Source organism: Mustela lutreola, chromosome 2, assembly GCF_030435805.1.
Source record: "Mustela lutreola isolate mMusLut2 chromosome 2, mMusLut2.pri, whole genome shotgun sequence".
Lineage (NCBI taxonomy): Eukaryota > Metazoa > Chordata > Mammalia > Carnivora > Mustelidae > Mustela > Mustela lutreola.
The window spans coordinates 207,559,241-207,581,706 of NC_081291.1; the positions used below are offsets into that span (position 1 = coordinate 207,559,241).

The 22,466-nt window shown below is 36.7% G+C and overlaps 1 protein-coding gene across 1 annotated transcript in view; it reads right to left on the reverse strand.

Moving 5' to 3' along the window:
• Positions 1–1,184: 1,184 nt before the first annotated feature.
• Positions 1,185–22,466, reverse strand: part of CYYR1 (cysteine and tyrosine rich 1) — a 111,620-nt gene continuing 90,338 nt past the window's right edge. Inside the window, exons 3-4 of the mRNA XM_059164529.1 lie at positions 18,310–18,467; positions 1,185–7,201 (exon numbers count right to left, since the gene is read on the reverse strand). Of these exons, the coding sequence (XP_059020512.1) occupies positions 7,017–7,201; positions 18,310–18,467 (343 nt within the window). The 3' untranslated portion in view covers positions 1,185–7,016. The remainder of the gene's footprint in view (positions 7,202–18,309; positions 18,468–22,466) is intronic.

The following is a 22,466-nucleotide window of genomic DNA, read 5'->3' on the forward strand; positions in this document are numbered from 1 at the left end:
ACTAAATACAAATAGTAAAAACAGTCATCGCTTAGAAGTCTTTGGGTCTGTGCTGTGCCTTAAGGGAAGCCATAAAACAACTCAAAGGCCGAATGGTGTGGACTCAGATGGCTCCCTATGTGGGTAATGTTTGCAGAACATAGGAAGTATGCAATAAATGTTTATTGACAGCAAAGATGATGAGAATTCAATTTGTGCTGGTCTTTTCCTCTTCATTTTTCTTAAGGAATTTATGGCTCATTTGCAACCAACATTGTGAATGTCACAGAGACCCCCACACTTTGAGTTGCAGAGCTGCCGTGTAATTGGATCTGATCACACTTGCAGAAGAGAGAAAGCATATGTACTGTCAAAATTGTGCTAAAATTCCAGTCCCTAGAATAGGTTGGAATTCTTGAATTCTTGGTGTCCTTATAAGTCAGAAAATAATCAGTGCCTACAAATCAAGCAAGTCATTCAAAACAAATCTAGCTTTTAGATCTCACTGAAAGTTAGACCTCCTTTCAGTTAGATCATTGTATTTGAAAGAAAATGTGCTATTTATGTGAACTACTAAGTTTCCTAACTACAAGGACAGGAAACTATAATTTTATACCTTAAGACATTTCTTTTGGTTATTTTATTCTGCAAAGAATCGTAGCATCATTTTGGGACTTCATTGAATTATGATGATGATGTTAGATTAGACATTTTAGATTTAATTGCAAAGTGACATAAAAATTTGAACATCTCTTCCCAGTATTTTTTTTATGCATGCAGTACAGTGTTTAAGCAGACTTGTAATAAAGATCTTTCTTGGGCACCTGGATGACTCCATCAGTTAAGCATCTGCCTTCAGCTCAGGTCATGATCTCAGAGTCCTGGGATAAAGTCCTGCACTGGGTTCAATCTCAGGGTCCTGGGATCAAGCCCCACATCCATCAGGCTCTCTGCTCAGCAGGGAGCCTGCTTCCCCCGTCTCTCTCTCTGCCTGCTTCTCTGCCTACTTGTGATCTCTCTATCTGTCAAATAAATAAATAAAAATCTTTAAAAAAAAGAATAAATAACATCTTAGAAAAAATCAAATATCTTTCTAACCAGCTACTAGCGAGTTGTGTTCATCACAGTGTTCTTTTGATGAACAGAAGTGATACACAGTTTTGTTCTTCAGTTTTATTGAGAAATAACTGACATGCACCACTGTATAAGTTTAAGGCACAAAGCATGATGGTTTAATTTACATTTGTTGTAAAATTATTATAGGTTTAACTAACATCCATACTCTCATATAGATACAATAAAATGCAAGTAAAGAAAAATAAAAGAAAAAATTGTTCTTATGATGAGAACTCTTCAGATTTACTACAGCAGTGTTAGCTTTAGTCCTTATGTTGCATATTACATCCCCAGTGCTTATTTATCTGATAACTGGAAGTTTGTGACATTTGACCACCTTCCTTTAATTCGCACTCCTCCCATCTGCCACCTCTGGTAACTACAAGTCTGATCTCCTTATCTATGAGTTGTCACTGTTTTCTTTAAGATTTTATATATAAGTGAGATCATGTGGGATTTGTCTTTTTTTTTTTTTTGTCTGAATAATTTCACTTAATATATTACCCTTAAGGTCCCCCTTTTTGTCCCAAATAATAGGATTTCCTCATTTTTTAATGGCTGAATTACATTCCTTTGTGTACACACACACACACACACACACACACACACACGACAACTTCCTTATCCATTCATCTATTGATGGATACTTAGTTTGTTTCCATATCTTGGCTATTGTAAATAATGCTGCTATGAACATGGGGGTACAAGATCTCTTTTTGAGGTAGTATTTTCATTTTCTTTGGATATATTCTCAGAAGTGGAATGGCTAGATCATTTGATAGTTCTATTGTTAATTTTTTAATAGTTCCTCCATAATATTTTCCATAGTAGCTGCATCAGTTTACAGTCTCACAGCAGAATCTCTTAGGATCTTTTGAATTTCTGTGCTATCAGCTGTAACGTCTCCTTTTCTATTTATAATTGTGTTGATTTGGGTCTTTTCTCTTTTTTTCCTTAGTTGGTCTGGCCAGGGTTTTGTCAATTTTATATTTTTAAAGAGCCAACTCTTAGTTTGCTTTATTTTTTCTATTGTTTTTCTATTCTCTATTTCTGCTCTAATCTTGTTTTCTTTATTTTTGCTAACCTTGGGCTTAATTTGTTCTTCTTTTTCTAGTTCCTTAAGGCATAGAGTTAGGTTTTTTATTTAGGATCTTTCTTACCTCTTAATGTAGGCATTTATTACTATGAACTTCTTTTTCAGAACTGCTTTTGCTACATCCCATAAGTTCTAGTGTGTTATGTTTTCATTTTTGCTTGTCTCAATAAGCTTTTTTGTTCCCCCTTTAATTTCTTCTTTGATCTGCTGGTTGTTGAGGACATTGTTAATTTCTATGTCTCTGAATTTTCCAGTTTTCTTCTTGTTACTGATTTTCTAATTTCACACTATTGTGATCAGAGAAGATACTTGGTAGGAGTTCAGTCTTTCTGAATTTGCTAAAACTTGTTTTGAGGCCTAATATATGGTCTGTCCAAGAAGATGTTTCATGTGCTCTTAGGAAGAATGTGTCTTCTGCTGTTGTTGGTTAGAATGTTCTGTACACTTCTGTTAGATCCATTTGGTCCTATAGTGATGTTCAAATCCACTGTTTCCTTATTGATTTTCTATCTGATCAATCCATTGTTGAGAATGGGGTCTTAAAGTCCTCACAATTATTGTAATACTGTTTATTTCTCCTTTTTTTTTTTTTTTTTAGTTCTGTGTCTTTAAGGCTGAAGTGAGTCTCTTTTCGGTTGATATTGTTGGATCTTGTTTTTTAAATCCACTCAGCCATTCTACATCTTTTGATTGAAGAATGTAATGCATTTACATTTAATGTAATTGTTTATAGGTAAGGGCTTACTGTTGCCATTTTGTTAATTTTTTTCCTCATTTTATTTTTTGGTTGATCCATTGTTCCTTGTTTCTTATCCTGCTGTCTTTTTGTGTGTTTTGTGTGTTTTGATTTTTTTGGTATCAAAATGTTTTGACTATTTATTATGTTCTTTTGTGTGGTTACCATGAGGCATGCATAATATATCTTAAATTGATAACACCCCATTTTAAACCTACATTAAGCCCATTAATAAATACACTTTTAATACTTTGTACTTTTACTTCTGCCATTGCCAGTGAGGTTCATGTTACCTTTTTGTGTTTTTATTTCTTGTAAATAAGCTTTTGTTTGTTTAAGAGAGTCTTTATCTCTCCTTTATTTATGAAGAAAAGCTTTGCCAGGTATAGTATAGAATTTTGGTTGACAGTTTATTTTCAATATTTTGAATACAGCATCCCATTTTCTCCTAGCCTGAAGAGTTTCTGTTGAGAAATCCAACAATCTTATGGGGAGTTCCTGGTATGTAAGTTCTCTCTTTCCTCTTAGTGCTATTAAAAAATATTTTGTCTTTGACTTTTGAAAATATAATTACATTGTATATTATATAATTATATGTTATATAATTATAATGTGTCTCAGTGTAGCCCTCTATCCTTAGGTTCAATCTGTTTGGGATCCTTTGGGCCACATGGATCTATACAACCATTTTTCTCTCCAGGTTCAGGAAGTTTTTAACCATTATTGCTTTCTGTCCCTTTCTATTTTTTCGTTCTGGAATTCCTATGAAGCAAATATTGTTTCTTTTCATTGTCATATAATTTCCATACGCTTTCTTTGCTGTTTTTATTTTTTCTTTCTCCTTTGGGTAATTTCCATTGTTCTATCCTTCAGATTGATGATATTTTTTCTGCATGTTTGAATCTACTTTTGAAACTCTATCAAATTCTTCAGTTCATTCACTGAATTTTTCAACTCTGAGATTTGTTTTTGTTTTTTCGATAATGGCTATTTCCTTGTCAAACTTCTCTTTCTGTTCATATATTGTTGTCCTAATTTTCTTTAGTTGTCTGTCTCTGTTCTCTCAAAGTTCATTAAACTTCTTTAAGAGATTTGTTCTGAATTCTTTGTCTGATACTTTATAGGTTTCTTTTTTCTTTATGGTCCGTTGTTGAGCTTTATTAGTTTCCTTTGGTGGTGTCATATTTACCTGATTTTTCATGATCCTTGATTTCTTGAATTGGCATGAGTATTTGAGTAATTAATGTCTTCTTCTAGACTTTATAGGTTTGTTTTGGCAGTGATAATTATTCACTAGTCATATCATTTTGTTCTTTTTTTTTCCCCCCTGGGTGTGTCTGTTGGTAATGTCTTTGGGTAAATGGGGCCTGTTATGGACTATTTTGGGTGAGGCAACTATTTAAGTTCTGAGGACAGGGATGGAGTATTGTGCCACTGGCTGAAAATAGTTGGATATGACTGCTGGCTTGGTTCCCTATCCAAGTGATGATGTAAGATGGGGTCATCAGTTCTCTGCTCAGACTTACTAGATGATTGGGACTGGGTCTATATTCAGTAGTAGATGAAGTTATTTTCTCTGCTTCCCTGCTCTGGTAGGGCAGCAGCGAAGGTCCAGGGCTCACAGAGATCATTGTTTATGGGCTTCAAATCAGGCCTGAGTGTCCGCAGAATTCCCTGATCAGGTGATGGTCTGCAGATGGAGGAATCCACGGGCTGTGCTCACTGTTAACTGCCACTGTATGTAGGGATTTTAGATGGACTATGTGGTTTCCTGTGTACTCTGGTTAGGTTTCCTGGTCAGATAGCTGAAGGCTATATTTAGCCACGAGCAAGGCCATGCATTAGATTCCCTTCCTGTGTGCAACTGGAGAAGCAGCTGTAAAACTAGTAGAGCTCTTTGTTGTCTTAACTCAAGAAGACCCAGGCTTATGTTCCTTGGCCAAATGAGGCCAATGGCTCTGCAAACTATTGGTTCTGTCTGCTCTTCTCTCAGATCAAGTGCCACTGGACCACATAGCTTCCAGGAGTTGTCTCTAGACTTCTTGTCAGATGGGGCTGAAGGCACTCTCCCCCAGTGGGTGGGGCTGTGACTCAGTATCCTGCCTCAGTATGAGCAAACTGGGGTGTGGGGCTGGCAAACATCTTGTTTGAGGATCTCAATCAGGCAGACCTGTATCTCCTCCATGTTCCCTGGTCAGAGTGTACCCCCAACTTGCTTCTGCAGATGAGCAAAGCCACTGGTTGAGATTACTATTTAGGCACTGCCCATATGAACTTGGTCTGCCAAGATCTGTCTGCTGGTTGTTGCAAACCCCTCTTTCATTCTCTGTCATAGTTATATTTTCAATATATTGAAATTGAAATATATTGAAATATATTTGACATATTGAAATTGCAATTCCAGTAGTATGCAATGAGAGTATGGGTGCCCACCGAATGACCCACAATGCTGGGGGGAGCAGGACTAGTTGTTCCCTCTTAGGTTCTCTTTTCCACTGGAGGAACTGGAGGCTCAGGAGACACCTCTCACCATGGTGCTGCACTGTCCTGGGGAATAGGCATTATAGTCAAGATACAGTAACTTCTCTAATTCAGTCTATCTTGATCTCTGAATTGCATGGGGTGGTGGTCAGGGGAGGGTGGTTCTTCTCTCTCAGTGGTATTTCGTTTTTGGATAGTTGTTGGCTGTTCTTCTTATGAGACGGAGCAAATTCAGGAATGATGTGCATCACCATTTGGGTTATATCAGTCTCCCCCAATATTTTGTCAATGTAAATTTTTAAATACATGAAAGGGCTCACATAAAAGTATAAGTGCTAAGGTCACTTGCAGCAAAATACAGCACATTAGAATTACCTAGCCAAAAATTTTATGCTTGAAGGCAGGCACTTCATAACATTTGGACTTGGCAAAAAGCAACAGCTTGATGTCAATATCTTAACCTTTCTATTAACTGTGTAGTTTTTCAAGGGAATATATTTTCACAATATTACAGAAGAGAAACAAATCTGTCTAAACTACACATGAATGGAATTCCAAAGAACAAGGATGAAAGTTTTATTTTCCCTTCTTCTTTTCATAAACTATTATATATCTTCACAGTCAAGTTCTACAGTTTTACTCCCTGGTGTAAAGTCCCATGGGAATATTTGGCTTCTAATCTTTCAGTCTTAAATAAACTATCTGTTACTTGTGGAACTTGATACAGTTTTCTTTCCCCCACAGTTGGAATAACCTTTGTTATAATAAACCACTAATTAAAGTCAGATGATTTTTTTAGGTGGCAGTAGCTAGCACTGAAGAGTTACTGGCTTCAAGCAGCTGTGGAGTCCCTTTAATTCTGTTTTAACTGTCAAATTAAATATAAGATTAAACTACTCTAGTTGTTTTCATTCTTGGAGGCATAGAAATTTACTTCACACTTAACTAAACCATGAGCAGAATGCTTGGTGCCCAGTGGATCCCACTACCATTTGATTTACCTGTCCTTTCTAGAGTAAGTCTCTACCAGATAGACAGATTCTGTTCGAAGTCTTAGTAATAGGGAACTTCACAAAACAATCTAGTCAATAAGGAAGCTCTGACTCCTCTTTCTCATCCTGAAACCAAAGTTTCTTGTTCTTATCTAGAAGCCAAAATTCCTGTGCTTCCATCCAGTGCTTTAAACAATGAAAGGCACAGAGTAGGCTCTCATGCACTTGAACAGTATTTATTGATGAACAAAAGAATGAATAATTCTGATTCTGACTTCTAAGGCTGCACAGAATATAGTTGTTTTCTTATGTAGTCCAGGCTGTTCTCCTCTCTTACATCATTCTTCACTTTTCCAGGATCAGGACTACAGTTTCCTTAAGCAATATGATTTTCCGATGTTTTATCTGTCTCATTACTCTTCTCTGAATGTGCTTGCATTGATCATTACATCTTTTCAAATGTGATATCATCGAACCAAATAATACTCCAGATGTGGTCAGCTCACAGATGGGTAAACACTCAGTATTTCTTAGCCCGGATATTCCACTTGACATATTGTTGGGCCCAAAAAGGTATTCCTTAGAGCAGTCCTTCCCTGTTTCTGATAGAGACATTTTATTCCAGGCAAGACCTCTGATTGGCACATATTCTGGTCTGGGAGAAGGGTGGTTTCCTTGAATTTCCAGGGTAAGGAGGGGGTGGAGAACGCTGTGCTGAAGCCTGTGGGGTCGGGGAGTAGGGAGGTGGCAAGTCGGCACAGTATTCCATCTCATGGTCATAACTGTAGGGCGGTGGTGCCACTGAAAAAGAAAAAAGTAAAGGACATCAGGCATTTAGCAAATATTTGAGTGTCTACTATGCTTAAACCACTGGGCTGAATACATTGGGAAAGGATATAATTTTTGCCTGCAAAAATCTTAGTTTTATTGTGTTGAGGACACGTGTATAAAAAGGCAAAAAGTGGTAGCATTGGCAGAAATGTTTAGAATTGGTTGCTTAGGAAAAGTTTCTTGGAAATCTGATGCCAAACGAGCAGATTAAGAAAAGGCTAGGCACTAATTCCAGATTGAACAAAAGCACAGAAGCAGGAGAACACTTTTGTTGAAAGCAAAAAGTACATGGAACGGGAAATGGGAAAAAGTGTTGAGAAATCTTATGGTATCATCATCCTGGTGGGCTTTGATTGTCACATAAGGAGTGTGTGATGTGCAATTACCAGAGCTTTTTTGAATATGCTAGTGAATATGCTTTGAGAAGGTGATTTTCTCAGCAGTATGGATGGAAGTGGGCTGAAGAAAAGGAGAGATGATGTAATAGCATATGTGAAGGGTTATAAGGGACTCGTGGCATTGGGAGGAAAAAATCACAAGAGACTGTAAGAGCAAGTGAGTGCTTCATTGATGAGTAGGTAGGTAGAGAAAGAGGTGGAGAGTGAAAGAAGGTCTCCAGGTATTGGGCACTCGTTATTGGGCTCCTGTAACTTAGAAGGTTATGGAGCCATTATAGGAATAAGGAAAAAAAAAAAAAAAAAACAAGGGTGGGCAAGCACATTTGTGAATGGGAATGAAGAATTTAGTTTTCTAAACATTATTTGAAAATTTTTTTCACTGTAATATATTTCAGAGTGTTTTAAATCACATTTAAGGCATTTCATTATGACTATGTAAGGATGTCTATTTTGTACTGATCTCAATCCTATATCAAGGGTTAGAAGAGAGGTATCCCTTGAGTGTTCCATGTCTTCAAGAACCAATCATCCTGCAACATCTTGGCAACCCCTCTAAGATTTGAATTATCAGCAAGATCATGATTCTACTTAGAAATTAGCACGTCTTAATTGCTTACTATGAATGTAGCCTAAATTACAAGACTAGTGTCATAATAATGCAAATATTATAGCCAAGTGTTTTAATAGAATGGCAGAAAAGAACAAACAACATTTCAATAAACTTATTTTTAAAATATCTTCCAGGGATGCCTGGCTGGCTCAGCTTGTGGGGTATGTGACACTTGATCTCAGGGCCACACTGGGTGTAGAGATTATATATGTTTATAAAAAAAAAAAAAAAAAAATTAAAAAAAAAAAAAAAAAAAAAAAAATAAAATCTCAAAAAAAAAATTAAAAAAAAAATCTAAATTGTGCTCTTACCAATAAGAATATGGTAGTGTTCTGATCAATATGCATGCACAAACATAGGGCTTCACCCTATATGCAAATACTAACAGTGTTTCTTCTGGATCCCTTTAACTTGGCTTGCTTTACCAGGAGCTTGATGATCTGAACGACTTGCTGATCAGCCTGTACTCAGGGATGTGAGGACACAGAATTGGATCACCTGAGCGAAGAGGAAAATGGAGAGAGAGAACTAGGTGGGATGTCCTCTGGGGACTGCTCTACTGAGCAAAGGCTTTGAAAGTCTTCAGTGGGCTCTGAGGGCAAAGGGCTCGTGGCAGAGGACACAGCTGTATCCAGCTTCTCTAAGGCTGCTTTAAACACTTGAGGCTGTGCTATCAAAAGCTTTGTTTTCTATAACAAAATGGAATGACTCCTGTGGAGTCTAAACACACATTCCCTCTGCATTACACCCACTCCTTTGCTTCATGATATCCAGGAGGACTAAGACAAAGAGGTTTAGATATACTTCATCCAAGCCGAGAAATACAGGCTCCATGTAAAATAGGCAGTTACTGCTGGATGCCTATTGAACTGTTTCTTATAAGTGTGTGGTTCTAGGCTGTTTTTGTATTGAAGGTTTTCCCTGCCTCCCACTTGAGGAGCACATGCTGAATGAGTTTACAGATTGATTTTGCATCATTCTCTGTCATGAAACCATGGTGTCTCTTTATGCTTTGGTAACAAAGCATTCATATTTTGCTGTCTGCATTAAAACTGCTAGAGGACATTTCAGTGAGATTCCCTATGGTTTATACAGCTGCATGTTGAACATGAAAATTTAAGATATGATTAGATTCATATAGCCTTCTACTTATATAGACTTTGAATTTTGATAAAGTGATTATATAATGCAGAAGACCAATATTTTGAGGACTATTCATCATGAAATAAACATGGCACATCTTTTATAGCATCAGCTACTGGAAGATATTTTGAAATAAGTGTTGTATAACTGTAGACTGTGCTATCCTTCTTTCTTGCCGATAATAAGGTTTCACTAGGAAGTAAACTTTTCAAGGTATCAATTTTAGGAAGGTCCTGATTAACCCTAAAAGATTTTGTTCTTTCTTAAAGGTCAAAACATCTTTAAAGAAATATAGATGCAGCTAGAGATATGGTGCCTTTGAAATTTTTTCATCATCAATATTCCAACTCTCTGATTTAAGGATAGCAAATATACCATTTATCCTTAATGTTATTATAGTTTTCTACAATATTACAAAATATAGGGATAGTTACCTTTTTTTATCTCTTTTCTATTGTTAAACGTAAAAATTTGTCTTGTCTTTTGGATATCTGATTCATAGCCAAACTATTTCTGAGCTTTTTTCATTTAAGTTTATATATTTAAAGCTTCCTTATATCTGTTATTTTATTATTATTTTGGTTAGGTGAAATTATCTATGTGGTTTCTTAAAAATCATTTATCACACTGTTTTGTTACCAATCCTAAAGTTTTAACGTACTAGTTCTGTTTCAATAACCAAGGCATATCTTTTTATACGATTAACACCCCATTTTAATTATTATTGATTTTATTTTTTTTAAAGATTTTATTTATTTATTTGACAGACAGAGATCACAAGTAGGCAGAGAGGCAGGCAGAGAAAGAGGAAGGAAGCAGGCTCTCTGCTGAGCAGAGATTCCTGATGCGGGGCTCGATCCCAGAACCCCGGGACCATGACCTGAACTGAAGGCAGAAGCTTTAACCCACTGAGCCACTCAAGTGCCCCAATTATTATTGATTTTAAATGGTTTTAATATGTAGTAGGACAGGCGAATCTCATTACTTTTTTTCAACATGTTTAAAAATTTTTGTATTGAGATATAATTGACGTATGACATCATGCAAGTTTAAGGTGTATAACATGTTGATTTGATATACTTATATACTATAATATGATTACCACCTGTTAAATTAATTAAACAAGGAGCCCATCAGACCGAGGTGGCTCTCTTCTCATAATGATCAAACCAAAATGTAAGCCTGTAAGTGCTTCAAAGTTACAAAATCAAAACGCTAAGGACGACCAATCACAAATTGTCAAATATGCTTTAAGCTATAGCCAGTGAAATAATTTCCTTTCTTTGCTTCTACAATTGCTCTGTATTAGGCATGGTACTCCTAACTACTTCCAGTATGGTGTTGTCTGATTCAAATCAATTTTTGTCAAAATTTTTGTTAAAAATTCTAGTACGCCTCAATTTGTCTTTTCATACACCTTAGCATTAGATTATAACATTTTTGAAAAGATCCCAGATCTTTTGACTTGATCCCAGATTCCTGGGATCATGACCTGAGCTGGAGGCAGATGCTTAGTCTACTGAGTCACCCAGGTGTCTGGAGCTTGACATTTTTAAAGACTATTTTAATTTTTAATATTATTGCTAGGAGCAAACCTTCTCCTCCACCATCCCCCAAACCAACCTACTCACAATTTTCCTGAATCTTCTCAGAGCAGAAGGCCACATGGCTCCTAGGAAGACCTCCACTGTCTCCACCCCCACCACAAAGCCCAATCATGCCCATTTCTCCTCAACAGTGGCCCAAGATGCAATTCCCAAAAGGATGATATTATTAGAAGCTATCATTCCCCTTCCCCTCAGATTACATCCAGACAAGTCTAGTCATGTTCCACATTCTTCTGTAACCAAGAGGACAAACTCTTAGAATATCTTTCACTGTAGACCTCTAATTCTGAAAGCCTTTACACAGCAAATCTCATTAATTTTCTAAACTTTCTGCACCACCTTTCACTGTGCTCAGGAGATCACAAAGTCTGTCATTCGTATACTCTTCTTTCCATCTGTTTACATGTGACTCTAGCTCAGAATATGAGAGGTCCTCTTCTAATTGTGTCGGTTTTCCAGAGAAATAAGATTTACTGAGAGTGAGAAAAGTAAGGGGGGTTTTGAACTTTGAGAAGAGAGAAGAATGCACGAGATAGTTGTGTCAGGGAGAAGTGGACATCCACTGAACATATCTATTTTCATTAAAGTCAGATTTTCCTTGGAGAGCGCAGCTTCCTCTGCAGCAGTATTAAATCAGAAGTATTCTCCCCACTCCCCAGCCCCCAACATCTTACATCTTATAGTGCCAGAAGATGCACTGGGTGCTTTCTTGGATTCTCATAGCCATTTTTCAAACCATGGCCTATGTTCTCTCCTTAAAAACCCAAGCTCTATTTTAGCACACACCACGAGTTTATACTACTTTCGATTCCTCCTTGTTAATACCTCTGGTCTGCTCTGCCCTAGATTCTCACTCATTGATGGTTTAGCATCAGTCCTGATATCTTTCTCTGCAAAAGGACTTTTATTAGCATTCTTGATGATTTCATCATTCATACGTTGAGGTGAATTTCTAGCCCTGAGCTGGAGCTTTCTCCTACCCCAGGTACCACAGCAGCAAACCGAAACTTAGATAACTTTCATGTCCTTGTGAAGCTTCACTTGATGGGAAGCTTCACATATCCAGTCAGCTAATCCCCAGACATCAAGCCAACTCTAAGCTCTATACTTATTTCATGTTCCTCTTCACCCCAAACAAGCCAATCAGATATTTTCTACTTTTCTCTTGTGTTTTTTTTTTTTTTTTAATTCTTTATCCTCTAAAAGCTCCCTGTTTTCCACATTCTTTACTGTTCTCCATACAAAGACTGTCCACTTCATGAAGTGTTAAACAGTGTGTTTGTATCACCTTAATTGTTTTCTTTAAGCATTTTTTTAACATCGGATTTTTTTGTTTTAAAAATCGTTTTCTCACCCTTGCTGTACCTATGTAAATCTGACCACTACTCTTTATCTTTCTAGAATACACATTCCAGTGTATCTTGAATCTCACTTAGATTTCCAATTTTACTGATGACATTTAAAAAGTTAATTTAAACTGATGTCACCTCGTTCCTGTCTTCATGTCTTTCTTTATTCAGCTTAGATTTATGGTCCACCACTAAAATTATTTCTGTGCATTTATCATCAACCTTCTTATCTCTTTTTCCCCCGTGTGCCTGACAAAACTCCAATCTTGATTAAATTCAACACTTTGGCTCTCCCAGACTTGTATCTAGGAGCTTCGGGTGGCTAGAGAAAAATGCACAATCATACTGACTGATAACATTTTCAATGAATGACTATATTCTTCAGTGTTGATACTCTTGGCATTGTTTGAAAATTATGCATTCCTATAGGTATTTCACCACTCCCCCTGCATTCTCTGAGATTCCTTACCTATAAGCATCCCCTCAGCCCACTTTCAGGAGAAGACTTGCTTCTAATTTCAGTAAGAATATAGGCACAATCAGAAGAGAATATCTTCATATCACCAAATCCTTTGATGAGTACATGAAAGTCTTCACATGTTCAGTACATTTACTAATAAGGCAGCCCTCATTTGTGAATTCAGTGATGCTAATAGAATTTTTACTTCTTTTTTTTTAAGATTTATTTATTCATTTAAGAGAAAAAGAGAGTGTGCACATGTACATGAGAGAGATCAGGGGCAGAGAGAATCTTCAAGCAGACTCCCTGCTGAGCATGGAGCACTACTTGGGGCTTGACCCCATGATCCATGAGATCATAACCAGAGCCAAAACCAAGAATTGGATGCTCAACTGACTGAGCCACTCAGGTGCCCCTAGAGTATTGATTTCTTAATGAAATATTCCCAAGAGATTTTAAAGACTACAACTCGGTTATTTTATAGAATGTTCCTTAACCTCGCTTTGCCAGATCTATTCTCATGCTTAGATTCAGGCTGTGAACTTTCAGCCAGAATCCTACATACATGAAGTTGTGTCATCCTCAGAATAATTAACACCCAAAGGTGCAAGATGTCCATCTATTCTATTTTTGGTGATGTTAATCTTTACCACCTGGTCAAGATGTTGTCTGGTTTCTCCATTGTGTAATTACTATTTTTTCCTTATACCTAGCAACAAATCTGGGACTAGACACTTTCTGACCATGCAAATGACCTGTTCCACTGCAACTTCTCCTCCCAGATTTAACACCATTAATGACTCTTGTTCCAAGCTTTTTTCATGATGGTTTTAAAATGATGATTTTTCCAATTCCACAACTCCTTTGTACATGTATCTTTTATAATTTTTCTGTTCCCAAGAACCTCCCCTGCTTTTCCAGGATTGACCTAAATCTATCTATTATCTATCTATCTATCTATCTAATCTATCACCAGTCACCAGGGGAATCAATAATAGACTTTAGATCACAAATATCTTGATAGTATTGAAATGTCTTGCTTTCCTTTGGTTGTCATTTGATTTTTTTTTTTTTTTTTTTTGCCAAGCCTTCTGTTATAGTCTTTACATATTGTTTTCTTTCAGTGTGTATCATCTAAACCTATATTTTTTTAAAGGATTAACATGATCACTTTCTTTTTTTTTTTTTCTTTTTTTTACAGTTAAGTTCTGGAAAGTAGTGGAAGTATAAGACTTGACAAATAATTTTTATTTTCACCCTAATGGCTTTAAAAATATTTAAACTGTTCATTCTACCCAACATGGGAGGAATAAAAAACTATTTTGGAAGGTCACCGTCCAACAAATAATCAGGTATAGAAGATAACTTTTTTCAGTAATCTCCCTCCCAGTGCACAATAATAATTTTTATTGGAGGTATTCCCCTTGGGCACTTTCACCAGGGTTTTCACAAGGCTTTCACCGAAGAATATGACCTTGGCTAAATTATTTTCTACTCATGTATGTGGCCCCCAAGCTGAAGGACTATACAATAGATTAGGTTGTTATCTCATTTGTCACAAGGCTAATTAATTCATGTGGATAAAAATATTTTATATTTCTAAGTATGGAAGACTTTGAAAAACATTCAATACTACTCTGTGTTTTTTCCTATCTTTTAAGTAAAAGCTCAATTAGTGATTTTGAGAAGGAAATGAGAAGTAATCAAGCACATTATACTTTTTGAAGATCCAGCTTTTTTGTAGTTAAAATGCTTCCACCATAAGGTTTATTATGTTTCTCACATTATTCAGTTCCCAGAACAATGCATTTACTGAAAATGTAACATGCTGGTGTGATCTGCCAGTATAAAGGATGCCACTCTAAAGTTTTAAAAACATGCTTCCATGCATGAAAGAGAAACCTCAAACTCAGGAAGACATAAACTCTCACATTAAAGTATTTTGTATCTTCTATTCTAATTTTATAAAATGCTTTTAACGTTTTAAAATGTTTAATGTTTAATTTTAACTAAATTTTTTTTGATCAAGCAAAAGTGTATCTGGAATATTATCTACAGAGGGCTTTTCCTTGCCATCTCTTCAGATAATGTATCTGTCTGACCCTCCTCTGTTCCCTTGAGTTATGGGTTGACCAGGTTAAAAAAACTCAAAAAACAAACAGGAGATGTGAATAATAAAAAATAGTTCCCCCTCTTTTTCCCTTGTACCCTATTTCTAATATCATTACACTAATCTCAACAATATTTTTAGTAAGTTGGAAAGATACAAAGTTGTGAGTTGCTTTCGTAGTTGAGTAAAAGCTCATATTCCAGGGTACATTGTAAGGTAAATTCCCTGGATTTTGATATATAATTAAATCAAATCTTATCATGCATTGTGCTCCTTACTTGTTCAGCTGTATCTGCTGAGTGCCCATTATGTGCCAGTCCTGGTATTTTACTTGGGACTGGATGGTGAACAGAATAGATTATGATCCCTGCCTTGTGGATCTAGGAGAAGGGGATGGAAACTGAACCATAAATGTAAAAATTGGACAAACTATATGGTATTTTAGAAGATTAAAAGCACTCTGGAAAAAAAATACAGAGTAGAATAAGGAGGGACATAAGACAATTTTAAATAGACCAGAGTAGGCTTCATTCAGGAGGTGATCTTTGATCAAAAATTTGAATTAAGTGAGGGTCCATATTCTAGGCAAAGACCCAAGATGGGAGTGTGCCATGTTGTGTTCATGGAGTGTGTTTGCATTCACAGAAGAATGTGCCTGAAGGCAGAGTGGCAAGAGGGAGTAGAGAAGGAAATGGAGTCAGAGAAATAAAAAGACGAGCCAATTCATGTATTGCTTTGCAAGCCCTGGTCAAGTATTTGCTTTTTTACTCTGGATAAAATGAGGAACCACTGGCTGGACTCTTCTCTGGAGAAAATGGAAAGCCATTGGAAGATTTTGACTAGAAGAATGATATTATTTGGCATCTACTGTAAAAGGTTCAATCTGGCTACTGGGTTTAGAATAGACCCCTGGGGGCCAAAGGTGGCTGCTGGAAGAGCAGTTAGGATATAATCACAGTAATGCAGGTGAGAGCTGAAGGTGGTTCCCATGAGTAAAGAGCAGTGGGAACAGTGAGTAGTCAGACCCTGTATATACTTGGAGATGGAATTTGAAGTTTTCCTAATAGTTTGTGTGGAGGTTTAATGGAGGCAAGGAGTCAAGGATGACTCAAAGGTTTTGGCCTAAGCCACTGGAAGTCCAGAGATGTCATCAGTTGAGAGGAAAAAGGCTGTGAGTAGAGGAAGTTTGGGGGGATGATCAGAAGTATAGCATGGAATATGTTCAACTTGAGATATCTATAGGACATCCAAGCTGAGATGTCCAGCAGGCAGTGGGATCAAATGCATCTGAAATTCAGGAATGAGGTTTGGAATGGAGGTTTATAACTTTGGGAGGCATTAACATATAAATAGTACTTAATACTGTGAGACCAAATGATATAACCAAGGATGTAAGTGTAGATATAGTCTAGGAAAAGACACAAATATTTGACCCTTTAGACACTTGGAGAAGAGGAAGAACTGACAAAAGAGGAACAGAAGAAATGATCATTCTCACATTCATCTAACTTTTGCCCCTTCAAGTTGAAGTTGATAGGGAAAATGTTAAGAGAGGAAGGGTATTAAGGAATTGATACATGGGGCAGATTGCATGTAGAAGGGACCTTCTTCTCTATAGGGGCTAAGGAAGGACGTGACTGTCAATAGGAAATTATCTTTCAAATAATATGTTAGATTCAAACTTGACTGGCTTTTTTTTTTTTTTAAATTTTAGCATAACAGTATTCCTTGTTTTTGCACCACACCCAGTGCTCTATGCAATCTGTGCCCTCTCTAATACCCACCACCTGGTTCCCCCAACCTCCCATCCCCCGCCACTTCAAACCCCTCAGATTGTTTTTCAGAGTCCATAGTCTCTCATGGTTCACCTCCCCTTCCAATTTCTCCCAACTCCCTTTTACTCCCCTTGTCCTCCATGTTATTTCTAATGCTCCACAAATAAGTGAAACCATATGATAATTGACTCTCTCTGCTTGACTTATTTCACTCAGCATAATCTCTTCCAGTCCCATCCATGTTGCTACAAAAGTTGGGTGTTCATTCTTTCAAGATATGTCTCCAAAGGCAAAGGAAACAAAAGCGAAAATAAACTTTTGGGACTCCATCAAAATTAAAAGCTTCTGCACAGCAAAGGAAGCAGTCAAGAAAACAAAGAGGCAATCCACGGAATGGGAGAAGATATTTGCAAATGACAGTACAGACAAAAGGTTGATATTCAGGATCTATAAAGAACTCCTCAAACTCAACACACACAAAACAGATAATCTTATCAAAAATGGGCAGAAGATTTGAACAGACACTTCTCCAATGAAGACATACAAATGGCTATCAGACACACGAAAAAATGTTCATCATCACTAGCCATCAGGGAGATTCAAATTAAAACCACATTGAGATATCACCCTACACCAGCTAGAATGGCCAAAATTAGCAAGACAGGAAACAACATGTGTTGGAGGGGATGTGGAGAAAGGGGAATCCTCTTACACTGTTGGTGGGAATGCAAGTTGGTGCAGCCTCTTTGGAGAACAGTGTGGAGATTCCTCAAGAAATTAAAAATAGAACTTCCCTATGACCCTGCAATTGCACTACTGGGTATTTACCCCAAAGATACAACTGTAGTGAAAAGAAGGGCCATCTGTACCCTAATGTTTATAGCAGCAATGGCCATGGTCGCCAAACTGTGGAAAGAACCAAGATGCCCTTCAATGGACGAATAGATAAGGAAGATGTGGTCCATATACACTATGGAATATTATGCCTCCATCAGAAAGGATGAATACCCAACTTTTGACTGGCTTTTATATGTCAAATGGCACATATACATACAGACTGACTTAGAAAGCACTACTGAGCAATCACCTAATGCAAATTACAGTATTTTGTTTATGGAATCCTATGTATTCAGTATATTTATATGTAGAACTTCTAGCAGACTCTCACCAAATACCTGTCAAATTATTAATGTATTACCTTTGCTCTATGTTGAGAATTTTCATATTATGTTAAAACTGTTTTCTTTGCATAGAGAGTACACATAAAAATTTTATTCCATCCTTTTTCTTAAGACATACATACCTATTAAATCAGAAATGTCACTTATACTTTCCCTATAATTACTTCTCAGAACTCTGGTGGGTAGATACAGTGGATATGAATTGTGTAGTTCTCTTAACTCTGGCTGGTTGGGAATTGTACCTTCAAATGTGAGCTAGATGTTATTAGTTGGACCTAAGTAATCTCCATTGAAATCTAGAGCTTCAGTCTGTGTTAATTTAGAAATGCCCTATATTCTTGGAGACCATTGCATTGAAAGTCTTCAATGTTTCCTCTATCCAAGCAGGAGAGCATAACTAATGAATCGGACTCTTCCTTCAGAAGGAGAGAGTGATTGTGTTTACCAGGATAGGAGGAGATGGCATTGATGTGAGTGGTCCTGATGACGCCCACCCGGGTCCCACGGTTGTTTTTCATACACATGCAGATACATATGGCAATTCCAGCGATGACCCCCATGATGAATACAATTCCAAATACTATGCCAGCAATTGCCGTGCCCCTAAAAAAGGAAAACAAAAGTACATTTATTGAAAAGGTTCATAATCCTTTCAAATACAGCTCTATGGCTAAATGACAAATGCTCTTTGGCAAATCTCCTTGGATATTAAAAAAAAAAAAAAAGTAATTCCCTGAATCAGTCAAGTAAGTAGTCTTGTGTATTTTAATAGATAAGAAAAAGTTATAAGCTTTCAGGGAATCTTTTTCCAGTACAGTAAACCTATCATTCAGATTCTGGCTTTAGAAATCCATGTATATTTATACAAAACACAATTATTTAGATATGCTCTCTAAAATAATAATTAAAAAACCATTCTGCTGCTTATTTAAACTGCAAAGAACTTATTGTCTGTGAGTACACATTTACTGAAAACAACTTGATAAATGTCAAAATATTAAATAAAATTTAACATTTATCTTTATTAAAACTCTTCACAAAATAGAACTGGAATTTTTTTCTTAACAGAATAGAGAAAGATAAACTAAATGTTTTAAAAAATCTATTCAGAAAACAGTTATGACAAACTGTATTCTCATTAAATTCAGTAATAATGCAAGAAAAACCTGTCTTCTATTAATGTTATGTTTTTTTCCAGAAGGTTTTATCTCTCACAACAAAATCATAGAAAAAAAATACTGCATAAAAGAGTTAACCTTATTATGTGTAGACAATATGATTTGTAGGAGTCTGCATTTGTTCACATTTTGGAAAGTAATGGCGAAATCTTTGTGAAAAGATGCAGATTTTCAGCTAGAAGTATCATTTCTAGCAATGCGCTCTGAGGAAATGCAGCACATGTAGGCACAAATAATGTAATAAAGACGTTTGCCAATGTATTGTTGCTAATAGCAAGATATCAGAAACACCCTAATATCCAAATGACAAAATAATAATAATAATACACCAGAGAAGGAATCCTATATGGTGATTTAAAAGGATAAATTAGTCCACATGGATTGAGGTGAAATGTTCATGATTCTTGGTTAACTTAATAATAACACCACGAATGAAAAGGCAGATATTAACAAAATATCAGTATTAATAGAATGATTGCAAGGAGAAAGTTATATTCTTACATTTCAAATTTTTGAATGTATATGTGATTATTTTATAGATAGGGGACAATGAAGAAAATTTTCACTTTCTAATTTGGGTAACCCCTCTCCAGAAGTAACCATTTTGACTCTTTCAAACATTGTTTTAGTACTCTCCCCATTTTTTATTTATTTATTTTTTTATTATTATTATTATTTTTTTAATTTTTTATTTTTTATAAACATATATTTTTTATATACATATATTTTTATCCCCAGGTCTGTGAATCACCAGGTTTACACACTTCACAGCACTCACCAAATCACATACCCTCCCCAATGTCCATAATCCCACCCCCTTCTCCCCAACCCCCTCCCCCCAACAACCCTCAGTTTGTTTTGTGAGATTAAGAGTCACTTATGGTTTGTCTCCCTCCCAATCCCATCTTGTTTCATTTATTCTTCTACCCACTTAAGCCTCCATGTTGCATCACCACTTCCTCATATCAGGGAGATCATATGATAGTTGTCTTTCTCTGCTTGACTTATTTCGCTAAGCATGATATGCTCTAGTTCCATCCACGTTGTTGCAAATGGCAAGATTTCATTTCTTTTGATGGCTGCATAGTATTCCATTGTGTATATATACCACATCTTCTTGATCCATTCATCTGTTGATGGACATCTAGGTTCTTTCCATAGTTTGGCTATTGTGGACATTGCTGCTATAAACATTCGGGTGCATGTGTCCCTTTGGATCACTACATTTGTATCTTTAGGGTAAATACCCAATAGTGCAATTGCTGGGTCATAGGGCAGTTCTATTTTCAACATTTTGAGGAACCTCCATGCTGTTTTCCAGAGTGGCTGCACCAGCTTGCATTCCCACCAACAGTGTAGGAGGGTTCCCCTTTCTCCGCATCCTCGCCAGCATCTGTCATTTCCTGACTTGTTGATTTTAGCCATTCTGACTGGTGTGAGGTGATATCTCATTGTGGTTTTGATTTGTATTTCCCTGATGCCGAGTGATATGGAGCACTTTTTCATGTGTCTGTTGGCCATCTGGATGTCTTCTTTGCAGAAATGTCTGTTCATGTCTTCTGCCCATTTCTTGATTGGATTATTTGTTCTTTGGGTGTTGAGTTTGCTAAGTTCTTTATAGATTCTGGACACTAGTCCTTTATCTGAGATGTCGTTTGCAAATATCTTCTCCCATTCTGTCAGTTGTCTTTTGATTTTGTTAACTATTTCCTTTGCTGTGCAAAAGCTTTTGATCTTGATGAAATCCCAGTAGTTCATTTTTTCCCTTGCTTCCCTTGCCTTTTGCGTTGTTCCTAGGAAGATGTTGCTGCGGCAGAGGTCGAAGAGGTTGCTGCCCGTGTTCTCCTCAAGGATTTTGATGGATTCCTTTCGTACATTGAGGTCCTTCATCCATTTTGAGTCTATTTTTGTGTGTGGTGTAAGGAAATGGTCCAATTTCATTTTTCTGCATGTGGCTGTCCAATTTTCCCAGCACCATTTATTGAAAAGGCTGTCTTTTTTCCATTGGACATTCTTTCCTGCTTTGTCGAAGATTAGTTGACCATAGAGTTGAGGGTCTATTTCTGGGCTCTCTATTCTGTTCCATTGATCTATGTGTCTGTTTTTGTGCCAGTACCATGCTGTCTTGATGATGACAGCTTTGTAATAGAGCTTGAAGTCCGGAATTGTGATGCCACCAACGTTGGCTTTCTTTTTCAATATCCCTTTGGCTATTCGAGGTCTTTTCTGGTTCCATATAAATTTTAGAATTATTTGTTCCATTTCTTTGAAAAAGATGGATGGTACTTTGATAGGAATTGCATTAAATGTGTAGATTGCTTTAGGTAGCATAGACATTTTCACAATATTTATTCTTCCAATCCAGGAGCATGGAACATTTTTCCATTTCTTTGTGTCTTCCTCAATTTCTTTCATGAGTACTTTATAGTTTTCTGAGTATAGATTCTGTGTCTCTTTGGTTAGGTTTATTCCTAGGTATCTTATGGTTTTGGATGCAATTGTAAATGGGATTGACTCCTTAATATCTCTTTCTTCTGTCTTGCTGTTGGTGTAGAGAAATGCAACTGATTTCTGTGCATTGATTTTATATCCTGACACTTTACTGAATTCCTGTATAAGTTCTAGCAGTTTTGGAGTGGAGTCTTTTGGGTTTTCCACATATAGTATCATATCATCTGCGAAGAGTGATAATTTGACTTCTTCTTTGCCGATTTGGATGCCTTTAATTTCCTTTTGTTGTCTGATTGCTGAGGCTAGGACCTCTAGTACTATGTTGAATAGCAGTGGTGAGAATGGACATCCCTGCCGTGTTCCTGACCTTAGCGGAAAAGCTTTCAGTTTTTCTCCATTGAGAATGATATTTGCGGTGGGTTTTTCATAGATGGCTTTGATGATATTGAGGTATGTGCCCTCTATCCCTACACTTTGAAGAGTTTTGATCAGGAAGGGATGCTGTACTTTGTCAAATGCTTTTTCAGCATCTATTGAGAGTATCATATGGTTCTTGTTCTTTCTTTTATTGATGTGTTGTATCACATTGACTGATTTGCGGATGTTGAACCAACCTTGCAGCCCTGGAATAAATCCCACTTGGTCGTGGTGAATAATCTTTTTAATGTACTGTTGAATCCTATTGGCTAGTATTTTGTTGAGTATTTTCGCATCTGTGTTCATCAAGGATATCGGTCTGTAGCTCTCTTTTTTGGTGGGATCCTTGTCTGGTTTTGGGATCAAGGTGATGCTGGCCTCATAAAATGAGTTTGGAAGTTTTCTTTCCATTTCTATTTTTTGGAACAGTTTCAGGAGAATAGGAATTAGTTCTTCTTTAAATGTTTGGTAGAATTCCCCCGGGAAGCCGTCTGGCCCTGGGCTTTTGTTTGTTTGGAGATTTTTAATGACTGTTTCAATCTCCTTACTGGTTATG